We start from the raw sequence: 25,092 nt of genomic DNA, 5'->3' as shown, positions 1-25,092 counted from the left end.
TTGTGTGTGTGTGTGCGTAAATTACTGCCCACTTTAATCATGTAAACAAACAGGCGTAATATTCCGTAGTGTATCAGCTGTTTTCATTCATTTCAGTTGAGTGAATGATCATCAGATTCATTTTTAATAAAGATATTAAACGTTATGTTTTAGAAAAGTTCTATTATATTCCGTAAAAATCACACACATACTCGGTAGCACTCGACACGTGCCACGTGCGCCATCATGTATGAAACCAAACAATAACAATTATCAATGAATAAAACATCGTACCTATCCATGTGTGAACACTGTGACCTTACAATGCAAACGACTATTGCCATATCTAACGTCGTTCGCCTGTAACGTCATTATATACAATACAAAGAAAAGTTTCACTAGCGACCATTTCAACTGACATAGCTAGCGTAAAGTCAGCCAAATATGAACAAATATGGTGCGTCTAAGATGACCGTAGTGGGTCACGAAAATGTAAAAAATAGCACCGTTATTGTCTTTTTACAACCGAAATATATCACGAAAACTTAATTTTATCATTCGTTTATCACGGGCTGACCATGATAAAATGGAGTTTCCGTATGTTATATCGATTCTAGAGTTGTGGTATAGTTTAGACTTGATTATTTATGTATGCATCCTTGTATTAACACATTATGTTGATCCTTGCCGTGCATGCTATGTATCTACCTAGTAATGTACTAGCAAGTAAGATGGTATAGTTGCCTCACCATCTTGTAGAGGTGGTTTGGGAAAGACTTTGGATAATGTAAAGTTTCTCTCGACAGAGGCCCAGTGCTCACAAATGGTATTGTGTCTGTTTTTAAAGCAAGGGTGGTTTGTTAGAACACAAAGGGTTCTTTTACATTTTTTCTTAGCCTTGTACTGTAACAGACTACTTATTGGGATATTGTGAATTTTTTGGACCCTTCTTCGAACAGCAACTAACAAAGAACATATACAAGGGGTATATAACGGGTAGACAAAGACAATAGACACAAGCATCGAAGAAAATTAAAAAGAAATAAATATAACATGTACATAAACACAATGATAAATTAGCAATCCAGACTGTATTTAAAATTGAGGAAATGGACCACGTTCGCCGGAAGGTAGAGCGTCCCCTGTCTTCCTACAAATATCCACCGGGTCGCTTATTAAATGCCAATTTTTGGATAAATAAAAATAATAGGAAAACTATCAAAGCCTAGGGTGTAGACGAAGACTCCACAGCGCTCCATGAGTTCATAATAACGAGTATAAACTTTTGCAGTGATGACCTTAATCTTGTAACAACATAATCCTGTTCAAAAATGAATTGAAAGAAGCCGAGCACGGTACAAAAAGTCTGCGGAATGCCAGCAGACTCTGGCATTATATATAAGATCGAACTTAAAAGGGAACCAATATTCCTACAGTAATTAAAAGACTATAATACAAGTAAATAAACTTATAGAAAATTAGATACACACAAATGGATATGAAAACTATATAAGCAGGTGCTCAAGAGATGTAACCACAGATGGAAAGGAAGTTAAGGATACGAGACGAGAATTCATCGCGTTTATCGTTTAGTTTAGTCATGTATTTTGATTTGATCTCTAAGAGAAGGGAATGATATGGGCCTACTTCAAAGTGTCTGTTGTATTCATGTTCTTTGGGAAATAACATGTATAAAATCTTCGAGCTTAATTGTTTTAGACAAAACGTCGCTTATATAACGGATATTGAGATTAAAAAATCTTGCTGATTGATAATTTTTAAAAAAAATAACCAATAAAGTTATCTTCACAACAGTGACGAAATAGTTCAGCGGAGCACAGTTGGTTTCCATCGGAATACTGACCGTCTGTTGAAAAGCATGCTTGAGCTCACTATACTGAATGAATATATTATCAATTAAATATTCCAGCATTTGTACAACATTTACTTTAGCAAATAATTTGTAATCGTTAGATAATATATGAGGATATGAGGAATATCTGTCAAGCGTACACAAATTCCGGGGAAATATCTACAAAAGTACAATAGCTAAAAATAGTATGATATGTTATAATAATTATAAAACATAAACAAACCATTCGCTATTGTAATCCTCTCGTCTTCGTCCTCTTTGTCAGAACTTGTTTTATCACTCGAATTAATATCTCTTCTTTGAATGTAACTTCTTACTAACAGAAGAACTATTGGAATGAATAAACTTGTAATAATTCCTCCAACTATAGTTATAATCATATTGACGTCAACACCCTTACCTGAAAAAAAGAGATAAGTTGTTAATGTACCGGGAACAATGATTAATGCGTAAATTTTATTTCTTCGATTGACTGGATTCCTTTCGTTGTAAGGTATTCAAATTAAACAGTGTAAACAGGATGATTAGCTAATCATCTGATGATATTGTAAGTTTAAAATCCCCATAGTCAAAATTAAGTATCAAATATATTGGAAGCAATTCGGTAGGTTTTTACTAGTTTAGGGAAGTAATGGGATTTAGAATTAGAACTTTAATTTAACTGAACACAATTCTAGGATAACGAATAGACAAGTAAAATAGACACACACGAAGAAGAGTACGAAAAAACCAAAATACCAAACACATAGAGGCAAATTTCAAAGCGCAAATAGTACTCCACTATAATCTGGTAGAATAGACAAGGGGCATAGGTATGGTAGACGTCCACGACTTTATGAAAAGACCCGCCAAGTTTCTAATAAAATCAGGTTAGACGAAATTTCAAAGGAAAACTACCATTCTATGAAAAATTAGTTGTAGATGGATATAACACAATGATTCACGAATTGATTATGACGGCCATTATTTTTTTTTTACAATTGAAATAATCTCAAAACAAATCACCGACAAACTTTTTTCTTATTTTTGCTCTATGTAAAACCCGTTTCATTACAAAGTATAACCATATTAGACCCTGTGTCAAAATCATAGAAATAGAAACCCTACGTATGCGGAAAAAAATAATGATGAAAGAGTCATCAAGGGAACCAAGGTTATAGCGGTAATCAAAAGAATGTAATCCAGGGACAAATACCAGACATGGAAAACACAACAAAGAACATAAAGTAACTAGAATCATACATACAAAGTAACAAAAGTAAATGAGCAACTCGAACTCCACTAAAAACTGGGAGCATGTACCAGGTGCACCGGTAGGGTAAGCGTCCTCTGCTTTTCTAGAAACACCTGCCGAGTTGCTCATAAAAAGTCAAGTCCGGGGTAGACAAACGAGGGAAGGAAAACTATGACCTGTTGAATAAATCAGTTTTCATGGTGCTAATGGATACACCATAACGATCCACGAGTTCATGATAACGACCATAAAACTTCTGTAATGATGACTTCAATCTTGTAGCAACATAACCCTGTTCCAGAAGCCTATTTGTTAGAGTTCTAGCGCGATACAAAAAGTCTGCGTAGTTTCGGCAAGCTCTGGCATAACGTATGAGTTGTGATATGAACACTCCATACGCAGGAACCGAAGGGATGTTGCCACAGATGAAAGGAAAGTTGACAATTCTTAATGAAAAGTCATCACGTTTGTCGTAAAGTTTGGTCAATAGTTTTCCTTTACCATCGATTTCTAAGTGTACGTCAAGATATAAGGCTGACTTCACAGTGTCTGTAGTGTCCTTTATCTCAAGTTCGTTTGGGTAGATGTGATGTATCAAATCCCCGAAATTAGGATTGTTTAAAGATAATACGTCATGAAGGTTTTTTGGAACAATAATTAAAGCAAGTTCAGTCATTCAGTTACCATTATTTAACTCCGGTAGGATTACCTCTCTTGACAAAGAAGGATTTTATCAAGTCACATTGAGCCCTGAAATCTTGGTCGTCGCTGCGGCCACATTTACATTTTTTAATTTAAATACAAATTTAATTATGCACCCATATGCCAACCTTTAATTTCAAAATATACTGTTTTTCAAATTCTCTAGAGCATTTATTTTTCAGTAAAAATGGAAAATATGGTATTTTCTGATTAGAATAGATATAATTAATTCATGAAAACGTTATTCAAAATGTTATCCGAAGTGCAGAAATGGCATTCATTTGTTTTTTTTTATGTACAAGTATGAATATGAAATGAAATACATTGCAATTTTATCATCAAAGGGAAATAATTGAATTTGCTCTAAGCATTCTATTGTAACTTTAAACTCGTTTTTTCTACTTTCTCGGACACTTCTAAAAGAGTAATAAAGGGAACTAAGATTCTAGCGGAAAACACAGCAAAGAACATAAAGTAAAATAAATAAAATAGTAAAATGGTAAATTAAAATAATACATACAAAGTAACAAAAACAAATGAGCACCTCGGACTCCACTAAAACCTTGGAGCATGGACCAGGCGCACCGGTAGGGTAAAAGTCTTCTAGAAACACCCGCCAAGTTGCTTATAAAAAGTCAAGTCCAGGATAGTCAAAAGAGGAGAAGAAAAACATCTTCTTCTGTATATTTGGAAGATGATGATTTTGATTTTTTAGGGCATGAGGAATCTCTACCAAGAACTATTAAATTTGTCTAGGTGTGCCATTTTTTTTAATTTTTTTTTTTTTTAGAAACAACGATGTATAATGTTTTTGTGTCCAAATTTTACCTGAGTATGGGGAATAGAAGTATACAGTGTTGAAAAATCATAAGTTGTAATGCTGTTATATTCTGATGATAATCTTGAATTGAGGGACACCCAACGAACTGTCCATTTGTCTTCAATTCACCGTAAACTATGTGGCAAGTTGTCAAATTCATGTTTTATTCTGAGCATGATTCATTATTCATTAATAATTTAGAAATTCAAGCAATTCAAGCTTTTAAGTGAGCTAAAGTAATAAATAAATATTTTACTTCATAGAAATCTTAGTAAAGAATGCTACCCCTACCCCGATAAAATTTGCCTCAATGTAAGCAAAAATACCGTTTATAGCACACCAAGACTGTACAAAATAAATCATCGGTATCTATATTGAATATAAGTAGGATTCTAACTAAATGTCTTGATGTCTGAAATTCTGTTTATATTTCATATGTGGAACTTTTGACACGGGTGGGGAACACAATAGCAGTAATAAGATCTATACTGTTACCACACTCTTCAAAGTGGTGGTTGGAAACCATAAATCCGTCCTATCCTCTTTTGGTGTTTCTAGAAAAAACGATGTTGCGATCTTCAGTCAAAGTACTGGATTCCAAAACTTCAAAGAACCATACAAACAACGCTTCATATCAAGATCTGCAAAGCAAACGTCCAAGCCTCTTTCGAAACTATTAACTTCCGAAAAAAACAAATAGAGGTGTCAATGAGAGGCTTCAGTCTAACCACAACATTTGTTATTTCCGCAGTACTATCAATTCAATGTAGATCCATCCTGAAGAGCGTTTGATTTCTGGAAAGCTCTTAATGCTTGCACCTAGACGTATGATTTTTCAACACCTTATACAACCATTCTTAATACTAAGTTGGAATCCGGACTCAAAAGCATTATACATCGATGGAACAGCTAGATTCAAATACTTAGTAACTGTTAGAGTTTTCTATACTTCGTATAAAACGACTCCAAATCATCTTCTAAACATAGCAAAGGAGATGTTGTCAAGATGCTTGAATTTGCAATCGATAATATACTTGTCCAGTGTGTGGGCGTGTATTTCAACAGACGGTCATCATTTCAATGGGAACATATAGTGCCCGCTACTTGCTATTCCTCAATTCTCACGAGGCTGATTTTATTGCTGACCTTATCAAAAAGAAGGAACTGCGTTTAGCCTCATTCATTGATATAGATTCTGATATATGACGTTTTGTCTTTACACAATCCTACTTTCGGGAATTTTAAACAACACATCTATCCAAAAAAACTTGAGATAAAAGAAAACTTAGAAACTATGAAGTCTGCCTTATATATCGACTTACTCCGAGAAATCGATAGAAAAGAAATCTCATGACCAAAATGTACGACAAGTGTGATAAGTTCTCATTCCTTATTGCCAACTTTCCTTTCATCTATAACAACATCGCTTCAGCACCTGCGAATGGAGTTCATATCACAACTCATACGTATGCAAGAGCGTGCCGAAACTGCGCAGACTTTGTGTACTTTACTAGACTTCTTACAGTTAGGGTTCTGGAACTGGATCATGTTTCTTCAAGAAAAAAGTAATTAGTAATTTTTTATGGTCGTAATGATGAACTTGTAGATTTATTATGGTTTATCTATCTGATCATAAAACCGATTTGTTCATCATATCACGGTTCTTCTTTCCCTCTTTCGGTTGCTCTGGACGTGACATTTAAGGATTAAATTGGCAGTTGGTTATAGAAAAGCAGGGGATACTTAATCTAGCTGTGCAACTGGTCAATCCTCCAAAGTTGTGGTGTAGTCCAGATTGTTCATTTAGCTGTACCTAAAAGGGGCATAGACATATATCATTATTTTGCCCTATTATATACAGGAAAAAAACAGCAGTTTCGAAATCGATAAAGAAAATATCACTATAAGCCCGATAAATTGCTATATATGATGTTGAGACGTTCAAAAGTTATTCTGTCACAGTCGATGTTACGCAATGTTATTGGAAAGAGCCGATAAATGTATATTTATTATCATTACAGTACCCTGAGATTGAAAGTGTCAATGGGCAATGAAAAAAAAAAAAACGACAAACTGTATTGCCATACCATTGTGTGTGATGTGTATATGTTGTTGGTCGCTTCCATTTGATTTCAGGTTCTTCAAAACATTCGTTTTACAGTTGCAATCAGGATCGTTACAGTCACAGTCACTGACGACGGAATAGCGTTCTTTTGTAACTGTCGTTGGATAAGGTGACGAGTTATGGTTATGGTTCGGACAAGACATGTCTATAGACAATAACAAAAACAAAACGGTTATTTTAACAGTCAAACTGAGCTATTACAAGATTGATCTAATTAACGCCGACAAATTGACAGTAAATACACATTTAAAATACACCTCCTCAGGCGCGTAATATATTCAATAGAAATCACGTGGTGCGTTATTTTATCAAAGACGTTGGATTAAATATAGATTTGCAAATACAAGGTTATTTTAAAAATCAGAGTCTTTAATTTATATCACATGGTTTTTAAATTGTTGAAATAAAAGTACAAGTCAAAAGAAAAAGAGTGAAAAAAAAAATAATCTCATATTTATATGTATTGGATATCTACATAATACAATGAGTTGTTGTGTCGGGGTATCGTATGATACATCTTTTCCTACAACGTGGCAAATATCTCACCTGATACCTATAATAAAACTGTCATAAAAATAAAAAAAAATAACAAATACTTTATCTACATGGACGTATAAAATAATAAGAATGTAAAGATAAAATCGTCCAAGAACTTACAAGAAATATAATGTATCAAATAAAAGAAATTTTGATTTTTTGTTTAAAGGGAAGAAGTGGCAATGAGTCATATCTGTTTTTGTTTTTTTGGGCGGTAAAAATGAGAAATTCAAAGTTACCAAAATAAGGTACTGTATTTGAATGGTCGTCTATTGATGTTTACTTTAAGAGGCCCTATAACTGAAAAAATGAGTCCATGATGGTGATACAAGTATTCCTTATTTAACATTACCTTTCCTATTCGGTTGTATTTTGGTCTTTATTAAGCTGAGGAACAAGGATGGTAAACCCTTTGTGTACTGCTCTCTGGGAGACGGAACTGACATTCGTACAACAACAACAAAGGGTGGATCGCTTGTACATAGAGCGTGAGGTCCTTTGTTACTGGAACATGTGTAATTGTACTGCATGAAAGCCTAAAGGATAAAGATGGTAGATATGGGTTTTTAAAGTAGGACATAGATTTTTGCATGCACACGATTTCTGAGTGAAATTTATAAAAAAAAAAATAAATAAATGAAAAAAATAAATTAAATTTAAAAAAAAAATCCCACGAATTTATAAGCCTGATAAATTTCTTTATGAAGAAATTCCATCACATTAGCTTTAAGTACGTTGTACATGTTGACGATAGGTTGTTTTTTATTATTGTTTTGCAAGACACAAGTAAAAGGTTAGGTAAAAAATCACGGATATGTTTTTCTCAAGTGCTTTTTTTAAACACTGGCCGGTTGTTTCTAGAAAAGCAGAGGACGCTACCGGTGCACCTGATCCATGCTCCCAGATTTTAGTGGAGTCCGAGTTGCGTGTATTAATTTGGTTAATTGATGGTGTATGTCTGTTTTTCCTGTCTGGTCTTTGTCCCTGGATTACATACTTTTGATTTCCGCTAGAATCTTGGTTCCCTTGATTACTCTTTCTATATATTATTTCTATTTCTACAAAACTAATAACAGGAAAGCCAAAACCATAACAAACAAAAACAAAAACAAAAGATGATATATAATAATTTTTCATGGATTTCTAATTTGTATGTAAATAGATATGTAACCTTTTTATTGCGTTTAAATATTTCTGTCTCAGTAATGCCAACTGAAAAGGTCTCAATTCTCACACTACTTTCATAATCACAAGGAATTTCGACATTAGTTATAACTACACAAATGTCCGCCAATCTCTCATCAACAATGAAAGCCACAACACAAGGTGGATCAACTGAATAACCATCACCTTTAAGTTCTAAGGTCGAATTCATTACTATATAAAAAGTTTCAATACAGACACTTGCATTAGAAGAACGTCCAATCAGCTGTGTAAAATCTAAAAAAAAACAAACAAGGAAATAATTTTACTTAAAAAATAGATTGGTGTTTGTTTATGTATTATACCATCTTAGAAAAGTGCAATTTCAGAAAATTCATGAACACTAGTACATAAAACAGATTACTTGGATAACTATGAAAATGACAAATGTAGGATGTTTTAAAAATAAAAGATTATTTTCAGTGATTTAACAATAGATCTACTTAATGCACATAACATTAAATACAAAGTATATCATGAATCAATATTTCTACTGAATAAAGTTCATTATTTTATAACACGTGTACGTTTCAAATCTAGAAAGACGACGATAAATATCGTTCATTCTAATGCAACTGTCAAATATATTTGTCAAAATAATCTTTTAAAATAACTATGCGCATGCATAAAAAAATTGCTACATTGACATTCTGAAATTTACGATGTTATCAAATAAAATTTTACCTTACTACGAATGTTGCAGTAGAAAATATCTTTGATGCATAACGGCAACTATTTTGCTAATAGTAGTTGATTCGTCTGTTCAAGAGTAATCAAGGGAATCAAGGTTTTAGCAATAATCAAAAGAATGTAGTCCAGGGACAAAGACCAGACATGGAAAACAGAAATACACAACAAAGTAACTTAAATCATACATACAAAGTAACAAAAGCAAATGATCAACTCGGACTTCACTAAACACTGGGAGCATGGACCAGGTGCACCGGTAGGGTAAGCGTCCTCTGCTTCAAGGTTTTTTTAGTTTGATGACGTCTGTTTTGGAGCATTTGTGTGCAATCAAGGGTAAGTTCGATACTTTTTTTTAATTCTTTGGGTACTACAGTGTCAGCATTGGGTTACCTTCCCATTTGATAATAAAATGAGTCATTGGCTAAATCAGATTAGAACTCAATCAACATGAGGTACATAAACAAAACATATCAATTTCTTAGAGGAGTCTGAGTTGCTCATTTATTTTGTTACTTTGTATGTATTATTTTGGTTATTTTATGATCTTTGTTTTGTGTCTGTTTTCTATTTCCTCTTGAATCTTGATTCCCTTGATTACTCTTGCAAATATGGATATGCTGTAGAAGTGTTTCAATGAGAAACCTCTCATCAGCAGCGTAAGAATCAAATATATAGGAAGATCTCAATCCAAAAAATAAATGTATATTAGAGGTACTCAAAACAAAAATTATCGTATGGGAAACCAAATCAATAACCGAAAGATTCGACCATTTTCACTACAAAAAATGAAGCCTCCGTGTTTTAGGTATTTTGAAATTTATAATTCTGCAAATTTTGATAAATATGATTAATAAGATCAGATACGATTTGATACTATAGGAATAAATGACATTTTAATTTTGATAGTGACTTTATTATGGTTCATAACAGGTGAGCCCGTGAAGGCGAGACTTGATATTAACCGTGATGAAGTCGTTTTCTTTAACAAATTCATTTATTCCTTTTATCGGTAATTTGCTATTTATAAAATAAAATGAAGCTCGTTATCTGAAATAAAGATATTACCAAAAAGCATTAATCAAATGGGGACACTTTTATCGGATGACTGCTCATCGTCCTGATTTTTGATAACGATCCAGGCAAAATTTAGCACGTGCCTCAGTCGATGAAGCAATGTAAAAAGTTTTCAGCCGTTTACATCTGTTGTGCATTATTTATCAGGATTATTTTAAAGATGATATGAATTCTACAATGGTGCCAGTTCTCTTGAAATAGTCGCTCATGTGTAGTAAGAATTGCTGGAAATCCAATGGACGATTAACATAGTCAATTATCTGGTTTCCATCCATGTGCTTTGTTCTACTTTAAAATAGTTCTGTATAGTATCTAGTTAACAAGACAAGATCGACACCAGCCACGTATACTAATTCGTAAGAGCATCGTGGTTTTTTTTTCTATATAATGTTTCTTCAGGGTGAGAGAAGGGGGATAAGGATGCATAATGGAAAAAAGAGATCTTGAATGGGGATCTGGGATGGGGTTAGGGATAGGGAATGGAGATTTGGAAGCCAAATGCAACATCTTTATTAGTTACTATGTTCATTGATTTTACCTTGTGTGTACCATATGTTCATAAATAGATATTGTTCACGTGAAATTCATGTGAATCAACATTCACATGAAATTCACCTGTTTTTTACAGGGAATTAATATTATTTTCATTTGAAATTCACGAAACACGAACTTCACGTGAAATGTTCACTTGAAATTAAGAATAAGGCTCGATTCACATGAACTGATCTGATATCTGTCACAATCTTGTTCGCCCAATTTAGATGAACATCGTATGAAAAAATTACCCTTAATGCTATTTTGTCATATCAATATACAGAACAACTGTTGAAAGGTTTAATGTTGATTAATTTGTTACCTGTATTGATTGCGTGTCCGCTCACTGTAACACCAGTTAGATGATTCACCAATATAAAAATGAATGATACCAACTATAAAGAAAATTTAACAAATATTTGATATGAGTCAAAGTATGACCAAGTAATTCATAATCATATCAATGTTATTTTTTTTACCAATCTTACTGCATATTTTTAATGTTTTTAAGAACAAAGACAATCTTTTCGGCGTCGTACATTTTACCGACTTAATGTCACATCCTCTTATTGTTTGGTAAAACACTTTTGTTTGGAACCCATATCACCCCGTGCAGTCCCGGGTGTGAAAAAATAGGCCTGCAGCAGCGCTAAGCTTGTCGTAAAAGGCGACTAAATAGTGCTCTGGTCACAGAGCAACTGGGATGTGTGCCCCAGGTGGTGGAATGGGGTACCATGGTGTCAAAATATAATACGGAAAAACTGAGCGAAAACCATAATGGTGCACCATGTCGGGAAAGATGTCACGTTCCTCGCACGTTAAAGAACCCTGCTGTGGTATTCGATAGGAGTAGGAACCTTTGCGCTCCGCCACAGGAGGCTAAATTGCCCGACCTTACCCATCCCCCCTTTTTCTAGTGGCAATCAAAATTTGTCGACCCTATTATCCTTGTGTCCATCCTTTTTTTTCCTTTCATCATCATTTCATGTTCATTTTATGATCCATTTCATGTTCATCGTCTGAATATAGCTGAAATATTGCTGCCTGCTCAGACGTTAAAACCCAACAAAGAAAAAAAGGAAACCATATCATATGCATTACTTTTCATACACAGCAGAATGATACTCTGAGAAGCATTTTCCATGTGAAATTTTGTTGCGTTGTTCGCTTTCGAACAACAGGTAATAAATCTCAAGAGTAAAATATGATGACGAAAATACACTACTATACTACGCAAAAAAAAGAAATGCACGAAATTAAGAATATATCATACCTAATCATTTTCATTCAACACACCTTTTTGTGTTTTAATTATTAACCTTTCATGTGAAACATTAGAACCAAATACAAAAAAAGACATTAAATCCCAAAATGATTTGAAAATAAGAAGTACCCTAGAGTATCGATATCACACCAAAAAAATAATTAATTTATACAATTTTAATAACAAAGAATATAGGAAAAAAATAATCTTTATTTATCTATGTTACACAAATTGTCACATAGAACGTTGTCGTCGCTTAAAGAGTAAGCAAGGGAACCAAGGCTACAGCGGTATTCAAAAGAATGTAATCCAGGGACAAAGAACAGACTCAACTACAAAAACTGGCAGCGTAGACCAGGTCACCGGTAGGGTAAGCGTTTTCAAGAAACACCCACCGAGTCAAGTCCGGGTTAGATGAAAGAGAAAGGAAAACTATGACAAATTGAACAAATCAGTTGGCGCAGATGGATACACCGTAACGATCCACGAGTTCATGATGACGACCATGAAACTTTTGTAGTGATTACTTCAATCTTGTAGCAACATAACCCTGTTCCAGAAGCCTATTTGTTAGAGTTCTAGCGCGATACAAAAAGTCTGCGTAGTTTCGACAAGCTCTGGCATAACGTATGAATTGTGATATGAACACTCCATACACAGGTGCTGAAGAAATGTTGCCACAGATGAAAGGAAAGTTGATAATTCTGAATGAAAGGTCATCACGTTTGTCGTAAAGTTTGGTCAATAGTTTTCCTTTACCATCGATTTCTAAGTGTAGGTCAAGATATGAGGCTGACTTCATAGTGTCTGTAGTATCCTTTATCTCAAGTTCTGTGGGAAAGATGCAATCAAATTTTACCTTTATACCTTTATAAAGCTTCGGCCAAAATATAATGTGACCAGATAGTTGCGGAGATTTTCTACGACACATTGTGACGTACGGAAAATGGTAAAACAGTTATTTTACCTTCGAAGCGGGTTATATAAAAGGAAAGATGATCGTGTTTTGTAAGTTCAGGAAGTATTGCGTTGTTTTCATTACAGCAAAACTGATAACTGATAAAAAAATCTAAAGTATAATATACCTCATGGGGTTTTTATTTTCTTGCACAATCGAAAATGTTTACCTTGACTTCTTAATTTGAAAAATCACAAATGAATTGATATTCAGAACAACTTTTCAGGGCTTCTTTTTCAAATATTATTCAAAGCAGTTTTAACAAGTTTGCTAAGTCAAATAGTTATAATTCATAAAAACAGAATCGTCAACATTTTGAGCATATCGTAATAAGATTTTCCACACAGATCATTCTAATCCATGTTAATGTAATAGATTTTATAAATGTTTTTAAAACCTATATTAACATAGTCCCGAAATAAATAAGTTGTTTACGTGCTCTATCAGGACTTCTGTTAAAGATAGATACACACAAGGTTCTATCTAATGAATTTAAACGGTTACTAGAAGGCTTTGGTAGACTCATGAAAAGATTGTAAATTTAGATAGTGATTAAGGTTTGCATGCCGTTTTTTATCTAGAACACTTCTGTTGCATTTTGCTAACAATATCAATGTTTTTACATCTATTATTTAGCTTCATAATTGATATAACGAGAAGTAATATGGTGAAAATGCCAAAGAGACAACCCCATTAGGATGATAAATGTCACTTCAAGGCAACAACTGAGTCTTCAATGAAGGACGAGGAAACCCTCACATTACATTACAGACGACTGAGGCTGTCTCCAAAACAAACACAGATACAGCGAAAAGGTAGCCCTTATAACACTTTTTACACAAGCATATATCCTCTGTGGAGTTTGAGAAAAAATGTCGATTAAAGCGATTTTTCAGTGGGGTTCATGATTTTCATTTAACTTGAAAGTCTAATGCTACCGCAAATTTCTTGGTTTCATTAGAAACATTACCGATTTGGCTGCTTGATGATTTCTCTATATGTCTGTCAATTTACTAATGCCGTTAAAAATAGAAGTTTGAAAAATCTAAAAACAAAAATGTTTTGTCTCAATGAGATGTAAAAAGGAGCAAAAAATAAAAAAAATGTGTGTTCGTTGTTTTTTTTTTTTTGTTTTGTTTTGTTTTGTTTTGTTTTTTTTTTTTTTGGAAATGTGAGAAATAAGTGTGAACTTAAAAACTATATTAGGGTTGTTGAATAGGGAAGGGGAGGCTTTCTCAATGATGATCCTGAAAATTCGAAAGATCTTTTGAAGACAATCAGTTCAAGACTATTATCAGAATATAATAGCATTAAAACCTATGATTTTTCAACACTGTATACTTCTATTCCCCATACTCAGTTAAAATCCCGACTTAAAAACATTATACATCATTGTTTATCCAAAACAGATGGTACACCTAGATACACATATACAGTTCTTGGTAAAGATTCCTCATACTTTGTAAGAAATAATTCCAAATCATCTTCCAAATATACAGAAGAAGATGTTTACAAAATGCTGGAATTTCTAATCGACAACATATTTGTCCAGTGTGCTCTTCTACTTGCTGACTTATTACTTCACTCTTATGAGGCTGACTTTATAGCTGATCTGATTCGAAATTAAGAATATCGTTTAGCTAGATCCTTTAATCTTCGTTTCCGCTTTATAGATGGCCTATTATCTTTAAACAATCCTAATTTTGGGGATTTGATACATCGCATCTATCCAAAAGAATTTGCGATAAAGGATACTACAGACACTGGGGAGTCAGCCTCATATCTTGACCTACAGTTAGAAATCGATGGTAAAGGAAAACTTTTGACCAAACTTTACGACAAACGTGATGAATTTTCATTAAGAATTGTCAACTTTCCTTTCATCTGTGGCAACATCCCTTTATCACCTGCGTATGGAGTGTTCATAACTCATACGTTATGCCAGAGCTTGCCGAAACTACGCATACTTTTTGTATTGCGTTAGAATTCTAACAAATAGGCTTCTGGAACAGGGTTATGTTGCTACAAGATTAAAGTCATCACTACAGAGGTTTTATGGATCGTTACGGTGTATCCATTTGCACCATGAAAACTGATTTGTTCAATGTGTCAGAGTTTTCCTTTCCTCCTACGTCTACCCTGGACTTGACTTTTTATGAGCAACTCGGCGGGTGTTTCTAAAAAAGCAGAGGACGCTTACCCTACCGGTGCACCTGGTCCATGCTCCCAGTTTTTAGTGGAGTCTGAGTTGCTCATTTGCTTTTGTTGCTTTGTTTTCTTTGTTGTGTGTGTCTGTTTTCCATGTCTGGTTTTTGTCTCTGGATTGCATTCTTTTGATTACCTTGGTTCCCTTGCTTACTCTTTCAACCCATGTTCTAAATAATTGTCATGTCAAACAATAAAAATACACATAAAACCTATTACTTTAGCACTAAAACTATACGCTATATTTCGGAACATGCCCAAATACAATTTTTGCGAGAAATGAATTAGTAGTTACCATTAAATATTTTCCCGACCGCCTATTCAAGTGTGCGAAATACAAACGTCTTTTGTCCTTCGAATGATTCAATACGCAAAAAATTGCAAAGTTCATTTCACTGTCAATGAAGGAAAATAAATACCTAAATATGAATACATGAAACAAAATTGATGCTGTTAATTTTTATTTGCTCAAATTACATGAAGGTGCTTCTAATGTCCTCCATTTCAAATTTGTATGCTGTAATGCATATGGTCTTACAGTTTTTCATGGAAAAAACTTCCAATACACCATATATCATCCAACCCATTACTCGTTCCACATAATGTAATCAAGGGAACCAAGATTCTAGCGGAATTCAAAAGAATGTAATTCATGGATATATACCAGACATGGAAAACAGACAAACACAACTAAAAACATAAAATAACCATAATAACATACACAAACTGGGAGCATGGACCAGTAGCACCGGACGGGTAAGCGTCCTCTTCTTTCTTAAAAACACCCGTTGAGTACCTCATGAAATGCAATTCCGAAGTAGACAAAAAGGAATGGAAAACTATGACACCGTGAACAAATCAGTTTTATGGTGCAGATGAAAACACCGGAACGATCCACGAGTTCACGATGAAGACCACAAAACTGCTAGAGTAATGATTTTAATCAAGTAGCAACGTAATCTTTCCAGAAAACTAATTGTGAGAAGTCAAGTGCGATACAAAACGTCTAGGTAGTTACGTCAAGCATAACGTATGAGTTGTGATAGGAAAACTCCATAACCAGACGCTGAAGGAATATTGCCACAGATGAAATGAAAAGTTGACATTACGGAGGAAAAGTCAGTGTGTTTGTCGTATAGTTTAGTCAATAGTTTTTCTTTACCATCGATCTCTAAACGAAGGTCAAGACATGAGGATAACTTCACAATGTCTGTAGTATCCTTTATCTCAAGCTCTTTGGGGTAGATGCGACGTATCAAATCCCCAAAACTAGGATTGTTTAACGATAATATGTCATCTATATAGTGGTAACTGAGATTAAAGGATCTAGCTAAATAATGTTCTTTCTTTTGGATCAGCTATAGAGTCAGTCTCATAAAAGGAGGAATAGGTCAACAAGTAGAGTAGCACAATTTGTTCCCATTGGAATGGACGGCTTGTTGACAAACGCGTCCACTACACTGGACAAATATGTTGTCGGTCAAAAATTCCAGCTTTGAAGATGATTTTTTTGAAGTAACAGCGAATAGAAGTATAAAGATTTGAAAAATCATAGGTTTTAATGCTATTGTATTCTAATAATAATATTGAATTAATGGTTTCCAGAAGATCTTTTGAATTTTCAGGAGCCATACTGTAACAAGTGTCGTGGTAGAACTGAAGACCATCTTTGACAGATGTGAGTATAGAAGTTTGAAAGAGGTTTGGTGTTACATTTTGCATATCCAGCTATGCAGCGTTGTTTGTATGAATTCTTGTGGAGGAGTAATAAAAAAAAACAAGGTTATAGCGGTAATCAAAAGAATGCAATCCATGGATAAAGACCAGACTTGGAAAACAGACACACAACAAAGAACGAACATAAAATAACTAAAATCATACATACAAAATAACAAAAGCCAATGAGCGACTCGGACTCCACTAAAAACTGGGAGCATGGACCAGGTGCACCGGTAGGGTAAGCGTCCTTTGCTTTTCTAGAAACACTTGCCGAGTTGTTCATAAAAAGTCAAGTCCAGGGTGGACGAAAGAGGAAAGATAAACTATGACACATTGAACAAATCAGTTTATAAATCCAGTGCATAGACGGAAGATTACAATCATCGTCCTTGGTAGAGAGACAAAACGAGGATATCAAAGATTTATGGTTTTCCACTATCTCTTCTATGGAGAGTGTAGTGGCAGTACAGGTCTTATAACTGCTGTTATTTTCTGTGTCTACCTCTGATAATAAACATTTTATGCAATACGTTTTGCAGACAAAAATAATGTTGTTATGGGCTCTGTTTGCTGGTACGACAACATATTTGTCATATAAAATAGACAATGTTTTTGCTAACACAGAGCCTTTACCCACTCTGACAGAGAATCAATGTCTTCTTGTCTTCGTTTTATCCATTTTCTTGCGTAGTCCTCTACGGCATTCATAAGAACTTTAAAGTTATAATTCCAATTTATGGAGCATGGTTCACAGTACCTGGGATGTTTAGTAATGACCTTACGGAGAGATTAGTTTAAATCTCCCGTCATGACATGACCAGAAGAACCATATTTGAATGAAAAGTTTTGCAGGAACAGGAAGCCCACAATCTCTAAGTTATGCAATAGCCTTTTATAATTGAAAATTTTGTATTCGTTAGGTGAAGTATAGGAATATGAAATAATCGGTATCGATTTATATTTGAAATACGAGGGAACTTTCCATGAAAACCATATATTATCCATTCCATTACCAATTCCACTTAGAGAACTCTCCATGAAAACCATATATAATCCAACCCATTCCTTGCTCCACATAGAGAACTTCCCATTAAAACCATATATCATCCATCTCATTTCAACAAAGAACAAAAATAACCAAAACAGAAATCGTATAACGAAACAAATGCAAAATGCTGAACTCGGAATCCACTATAAACTTGGAGCATGAACCAGGTGCACTGGTTGGATGAGTATCCTCTGCCTTTCTCAAAACACTACCGAGTTGCTAATATTTTTTTTCAGAATCTTAAAGAATAAAAATATGTAAGATGCTGAATCATCTGATATACAGTTATATTAATGATCTATTGTCCTTTAACTACCCTTTTTTGGTAAATGATTATCTTTAATATATTCACCAGAGCTCGAGATAAAGGAGACTACAATAAAAATGTTCTACATCTTTTTTTTTAAGACAGTCGTCATATCAGTACTAAGATTTATTATAAATGTTCCTTTCCTGTGCGACAATACACCTTAGTTTCCAGCAAATGCTGTTTATACTTCACAATTGATTCGCTACTATAGAGCAAGTACTAACTACTCTGATTTCTTTTAACACAATAAATATCTGCGCATCAGGGGTATGAGGAAATGCGTCTCTAAAGGTCGCTTACAAAATTCTTTTTGAGATATGAGGCCTACGTTGAAAAATATTCAGCTTCTTCTAAAAAAATGAGTAATGATTGGCATGCAAAAAAAAACTTTTTTTTTAATCCACCATTACGTTTAAAATGATTGTACCAAGTCAAGACTACTCCGGTACCAGCTATTCCGGTGATGAGATATTTATTTTGTACTTGACATGGATCGTATAAGTGTTCGGTAATTTTGTTGTTACCTTTATTTGCTAATAACAAAGCATCTTTGTGAAAAGGGTGGTTTGATAGAGTGTCCTCAAATGTATTAAATAAATGAGGATCCTACAAAAATCGAAAGATATGAAAACCCTTAATTCTAGAACATTAAAAGAATACATAAGCATTAAAAACTATGATTTTTTAACTCTCTTTTTATTCCTCTATTCCCCATACTCAGTTTAAATCACAACTCAAAAACATTATACATCGTTGTTACTCCACAAAAAACGGTACAGGTAAATGTAAGTATTTAGTTCTTGGTAGAGATTGTTCATACCATGTTGAAAAGGTAATTCCAAGTCATCTCCTAATTATACCGAAGAAGATGTTTTCAAAATGCTGAATGTTTTATTGACAACATATTTGTCCAGTGTGGTGGACGCGTATTTCAACAAATGGTCAGTATTCTATTCCTTCTTTCTTATGAGGCTGACTTTATAGCTTATCTGATCAAAAAGAAGGAGCATCGTTTAACTAGATCCTTTAATCTCAACTTCCGCTATGTAGATGACGTATTATCGTTAAACAGTCCTGTTTTCGGGGATTTGATATATTGCATCTACCCCAAAGCACTTGAGATAAAGGATACTACAGACACTGTGAAATCAGCCTCATATCTTGACCTACACTTAGAGATCGATGGTAAAGGAAAACTATTGACAAAACTATAGGACAAACACGATGTTTTTTTTTATTCCGTTGTGTCAACGTTTCTTTCATTTGTGGCAACCTCCCTTCAGCACCTTCAAATGGAATGTTCATATCACAACTCATACGTTACGCCAGGCCTTGCCGTAACTACGCAGACCTTTTCGTATCGCACTAGACATCTTTAAATTAGGTCTCTGGAACAGGGTTATCTTGCTGCAAGATTGAAGTCATCACTACAGAAGTGTTCTGGTCGGCATCATGAACTCGTGGACAGTACGGTGTATCCATCTGCATGAAAACTGATCTGTGCAACGGGTCATTATTTTCCCTTCATCTGTCATCTACCCCGGACTTGACTTTTTATGAGCAACTCGGTGGGTGTTTCTAGAAAAGCAGAGGACGCGTACCATACCGATGCACCTGATCCAAGCCCCAGTTTTTAATGGAGTCCGATAGTCCGAGTTGCTCATTTACTTTTGTTACTTTGTATGTATTGTTTTAGCAAGTTTATGTTTTTGTTGTGTATGTCTGTTTTCCATAACTTATATTTGTTCCTGGATTACATACTTTTGATTTCCGCTAGAATTTTGGTTTCCTTGCAATTGATTAATCTTTCAATAAAGCAATAATAGATTTGATATCTATAGAAAATTTTAAAATCTTATATTGAACATTTAACGTTAATGTTAGTTTTCTGATGATATTCTGTTACGTACATTAATGATGAAAATATATATACCCAACTTACTGTGAAAGTCATGACGGTCCCTTTTGAGAAATTCACTATCAATTCATAAATATGCTATTTATCTTGTGTACCGAACCTTTTAACAGATTCATAACAAGCTTCTAATTACTTGACACAGAAGAGTGAAAGAGGGTCTACGTATGTAATATACAAAGTCGATTGTCTGAAAGATAATTTTTATAGGGGTTTCAAATAATCAAACCCATAAAGATATTTAAAATGTTTCTGATATTTCGCCTTAATGCTATCAATTTTATTTTTTCCAGTATAGATATTACATAATGCATAATTTGTTTTGTTGTTCTTTAAACATTATCTTCTTCGTGGCTTACAGTCAATGAATTGTAAAGAAGGAAAGTTATACCCAAAATGCTGCGAAAGGAATATTTTAAGAAGACGACATTGGAGTCACTAAACCGGGGTGATTGTAGGTACCTCTGAAGGATTGAAATTGCTGTTTCTTGCAAGGTCGCACCTGCGCAGTGCAATGTCGATCATGTACATATTTGAAAAAAAAACATTTAATTTATCGGTTGTGCATGAAATGCTGCAATTGTAATTTTCATTTTTTAGAAATTCACAAAATGATAAAATCTATCTATATACTACTGAATAATTACTTAAAATAAAAAAAAATAATAACCTTGTTTTTATAACTGTATAGTTTTATACTTGTAGGAAATATTTTAAATTGGAAATAATGTGTGAACAATTTATTTTGATATGGTGTTTTCAACGTCGAGAGGCCCCCAAAACTACGTAAATACCTTCAATTTGAGATTATATGGTAACTGTTTCCGTCCCATTTTCCAAACAAGTTAATAAACAAGTTAACTGATATCTCGGCGAAACATTTTTTGAATTAATTATTTAAAAGACATATTAAATATTCATAAATAACTAAGTTGCATCATGAATTAATGATATTAAAATTTCAGAAGGCCTATTGTTAATATATACCATGAATGTTTTTAAAAACAACAAATCTAAAACATGATGTAGATTATAAACTATGTACTTGTGATAGTTCAAACACATGAAACATTGCCGATCTCAGGCATGATCTCAAGCCGAGCTTTACTAAAGTCTTTAAAATTCGTAGTCACTACTTCTCCAAGCAGGATGTTTGGCTCGAAGTAAGAATATGTCTGAGTGGGTTGACATGCCTACCTTTCGATTCATGCTTCTGTGGTTCGCGGAAGCACTGGTACAAAGCAGAGTCTGTTCGATTGGTCAATCGTTGTTGTCCTGAAACGCACGATAAAATATCTGTTATAGGACGTTAAACCATCAGCAATCAATTCATGTTGGTTCAAACAAAGTTCTACCTATGTCTTGGTTATTGTAACGTCGGTGATGATGCCCAGTCAATACTTTAAAATCCGGATTACAAATACAGATGAAGCCATTCTCATAATGTTTAATGTTAAATTGTATGCACATAAAATAACCTGTTCTGTAAATGTGCCCAAGTGTTTATACATATATTTGCCTTATAGATTAGATATTCTTGATATACGGTGCGGAATTGAAATGGGATTTTAAACGTTCCCGGATTAACAGTGATCGGTTACTGACTTTTGTTGAGGAGGATGGACATATTTTATGATAAAATACATCAATAGGTAATAAATCTCAAGAGTAAAATATGCTAAAGAAAATATAGTTCTACATTTTGTAAGTTTCGAAAAAAAAAATAGAACGAAATGCATGAAATGTTCTTTAACATATTTTCTGTCAACACACCTTTTATTGTTTTATTGTTTTCATTATTCATATTTCATCATCTGATATATCTATTAAATTTCAAAAATAATTCATATATCATATTGATATTGAAAATTTAGGTATGCCTTATCCTTTTGTCAATGACTAACCTCTTATCTGTCGCATTAGAACCAAATACAAAGAAAGACTTTAACTCAAAAAAGCGTAAATAAGAAGTACACATCGATATTGGAATTCAAATAATACACCCGAAGTTCAATTATTTAATACGATTTTACTAGCAAAGTGTATAAGAAAACAAGTAATCTTTAAGCCAATGCCGCACATCTAAACTTTAGTTCTTAATGTAACTCGAGTTGTCATATAGGACGTTGTCGTCACCTAAAGATGCTATCACATTTTACCATATGACAAACCAGTGTCAAAATATATTGCGACCAAGTCATACTTTAAGTATATCACATCCAACTTATCTTTTGCAAAATTCACTATCAAATCATAAATACGCTCAGTATCTTCTGTAACGAACTTTTAAACAGATTTGACCCGTGCAGGTCCGGGTGTAAAACGAATAGGCCTGCAGCAGCACTAAGCTTGTCGTAAAAGGCAACTAAATAGTGCTCGTGAACCTAGCCAGGGCTAGGCGCTCTGACCACAGAGCAACTGGGATGTGTGCCCCAGGTGGTGGAATAGGGTACCCCTGGCGTGTTACATTCTGGGGTTATCAGGCTATAATACGGAAAACCTGACCGCACACCATTGTGGTGCACCGTGTTGGGAAAGATGCCACGTTCCTCCTCCTTAAAGAACTCTGCTGTGGTATTTCGCTCCGCCAAAGGAGGCTAAATTGCCCGAACCAACCCATCCCCTCTTTTTCTAGTAGCAATCAAAATATGTCGACCCTATTATCCTTGTGTCCCATCAATTGTTTCATTTTATCATCATTCATGTTCATTTTATCATCCTTTTCATGTTCATCGTCTGAATATAGCTGAAATATTGTTGGTCGGATGTTAAACCCCAACAATCAATTATTTATTTTAATATCCAGACACAGAAGAGAGAGCAAGTCTAAGTAAATATTACACAAATTTGATTGTATGAAAGAGTAATCAAGAAAACCAAGGGTATAGCAGTAATCAAAAGAATGTAATCCAGGGACAAAGACCAGACATGGAAAACAGACATACACAACAAAGAACATAAAGTAACTAAAATCATACATACAGTAACAAAAGCAAATGAGCAACTCGGACTCCACTAAAACCTGGGAGCATGGACCAGGTGCATCGATAGGGTAAGCGTCCTTTGTTTTTCCAGAGTCCAGTTTAGACAAACGAGAAAAGGAAAACTATGACCTTAGGAATAATCAGTTTTCATGGTGCAGATGGATACACCATAAGAATCCACGAGTTCATGATGATTACCATAAACCTTTTGTATTGGTGACTTCAATCTTGTAGCAACAGAACCCTGTTCCAGAAGCCTATTTGTCAGAGTTCTAGCGCGATACAAAAAGTATGCATGGTTTCGGCAAGCTCTGGCATAACGTATGAGTTGTGTTATGAACACTCCATACGCAGGTGATGAAGGGATGTTGCCACAGATGAAAGGAAAGTTGAAAATTCTGAATGAAAGGTCATCACGTTGTCGTAAAGTTTGGTCAATAGTTTTCCTTTACTATCGATTTCGAAGTGTAGGTTAAGATATGAGGCTGACTTCACAGTGTCTGCAGTATCCTTTATCTCAATTTCTTTTGGGTAGATGCGATATATCAATCCCCAAAATTAGTACTGTTTAAAGATAATACGTCGTCTATGTAGCGGGAACTGAGATTAAAAGATCTAACGAAACGATTTTCGTACTTTCGGATCAGATCAACTACAAAGTCAGTCTCATAAGAGTGATGGAATAGGTCAGCACGTAAAGGAGCACAATTTGTTCCCATTGGAATGCCGACCACCACACTGGACAAATATGTTGTTAAAAATTCCAGCATTTGTAAACATCTTCTTCTGTATATTTGGAATATGATTTGGAATAATTTCTTACAAAGTATGAGGAATCTTTACCAAAAACTATATATTTGTATCTAGGTGTACCATCTTTTTGGAAAAAACGATGTATAATGTTTTAAGTCGGGATTTTAACTGAGTATGTGGAACAGAAGTATACAGTGTTGAAAAATCATAGGTTTTAATGCTATTATTTTCTAATAAAAGTCTTGAACTGATTGTCTCTAAAAGATCTTTCGAATTTGTCAGGATCCATATTGCATTAATACCACTACAGGAGTAACAAGTATTGTGGTAGGACTGCAGACCCTCTTTGACAGTTGTGAGTATAAAAGTTAAAAGTTTTGAATGAGGTTGGTTGGTACATTTTGCAGATCCAGCTATGAAACGTTGTTTGTATGGATTCTTGTGGAGTTTAGGAATCCAGTCCATAGCCGTAAATCACAATCATCGTCCCTGGCAGATAGACCAAAAGAGGATAACACAGATTTATGGTTTTCCACAATCTTTTCTTTGGAGAGAGTGGTAGCAGTGTAGGTCTTATCACTGCTATTTTTTCTACGTCTACCTCTGATAATAAATATTGGATGTGAAACGTTTTGCAGACAAAAAAATTGTTGTTTCGTAAAAGATATTTTCCGTATGAAGTGATTAAATCTACAAAGATGTTTAAAGTGTTTTTGATATTTCGCCTCATTGCTATTTATTTTATTTGTTTCCAAGGAAGAGATTGTTTTTTTCTTTTTTTTAATGTAAACCTCTTTAAATGTTATCCTCTTTTTGACTGATAGTCAACAAATTGTGTAAAGAAGGAAATTTATACCTAAATTGCAGCGAAAGGAATATTATGATAAGCAGACGTTAAGATCACTAACACAAGGGTGATCTAAGGTACTCCAGAAGGATGGAAGTTACTGTTTCTAGCAAGACACCACCAGCACAAAGTGTTGTCGGACATGTCCAGTGAATATTTTTTTTTTTGAAAATAAGAGATCGCTAATCATATTCGTAAAAATATCGTAAGAAACACTGCGATTGTAAAAAAGAAATTTAGAAATTCACAAATAGGTAAAATCTATCTGCATAAATGATTAGTCATTTAAAATAAAAAGAAACAACTTATAACAGTCTT

General features: G+C 34.1%; 1 protein-coding gene across 7 annotated transcripts in view; it reads right to left on the bottom strand.

Moving 5' to 3' along the window:
- The window catches only part of LOC148618080 (uncharacterized), a 34,889-nt gene extending 13,183 nt beyond the window's left edge, over positions 1–21,706 (bottom strand). For 2 of the 7 annotated variants that reach the window (XM_088585946.1, XM_088585943.1), the window contains exons 1-6: positions 20,209–20,337; positions 11,094–11,166; positions 8,442–8,710; positions 7,623–7,806; positions 6,696–6,878; positions 2,076–2,252 (exon numbers count right to left, since the gene is read on the bottom strand). In XM_088585946.1, the coding sequence (XP_088442072.1) occupies positions 2,076–2,252; positions 6,696–6,878; positions 7,623–7,806; positions 8,442–8,710; positions 11,094–11,166; positions 20,209–20,229 (907 nt within the window). In that variant the 5' untranslated portion in view covers positions 20,230–20,337. Of the gene's footprint in view, positions 1–2,075; positions 2,253–6,695; positions 6,879–7,622; positions 7,807–8,441; positions 8,711–11,093; positions 11,167–20,208; positions 20,357–21,387 lie in introns of those variants that run through there. The other 5 variants (XM_088585950.1, XM_088585945.1, XM_088585948.1 and 2 more) reach the window with 5 other exon arrangements.
- Between the last annotated feature and the right edge of the window lie 3,386 nt (positions 21,707–25,092).

Source organism: Perna viridis, chromosome 5 (assembly GCF_037379345.1).
Source record: "Perna viridis isolate PV_CMFRI_1.1 ecotype Kerala chromosome 5, ASM3737934v1, whole genome shotgun sequence".
Lineage (NCBI taxonomy): Eukaryota > Metazoa > Mollusca > Bivalvia > Mytilida > Mytilidae > Perna > Perna viridis.
The sequence above is the reverse complement of the archived record's forward strand: the minus strand, read 5'-3'. Positions and strand labels throughout refer to the sequence as shown.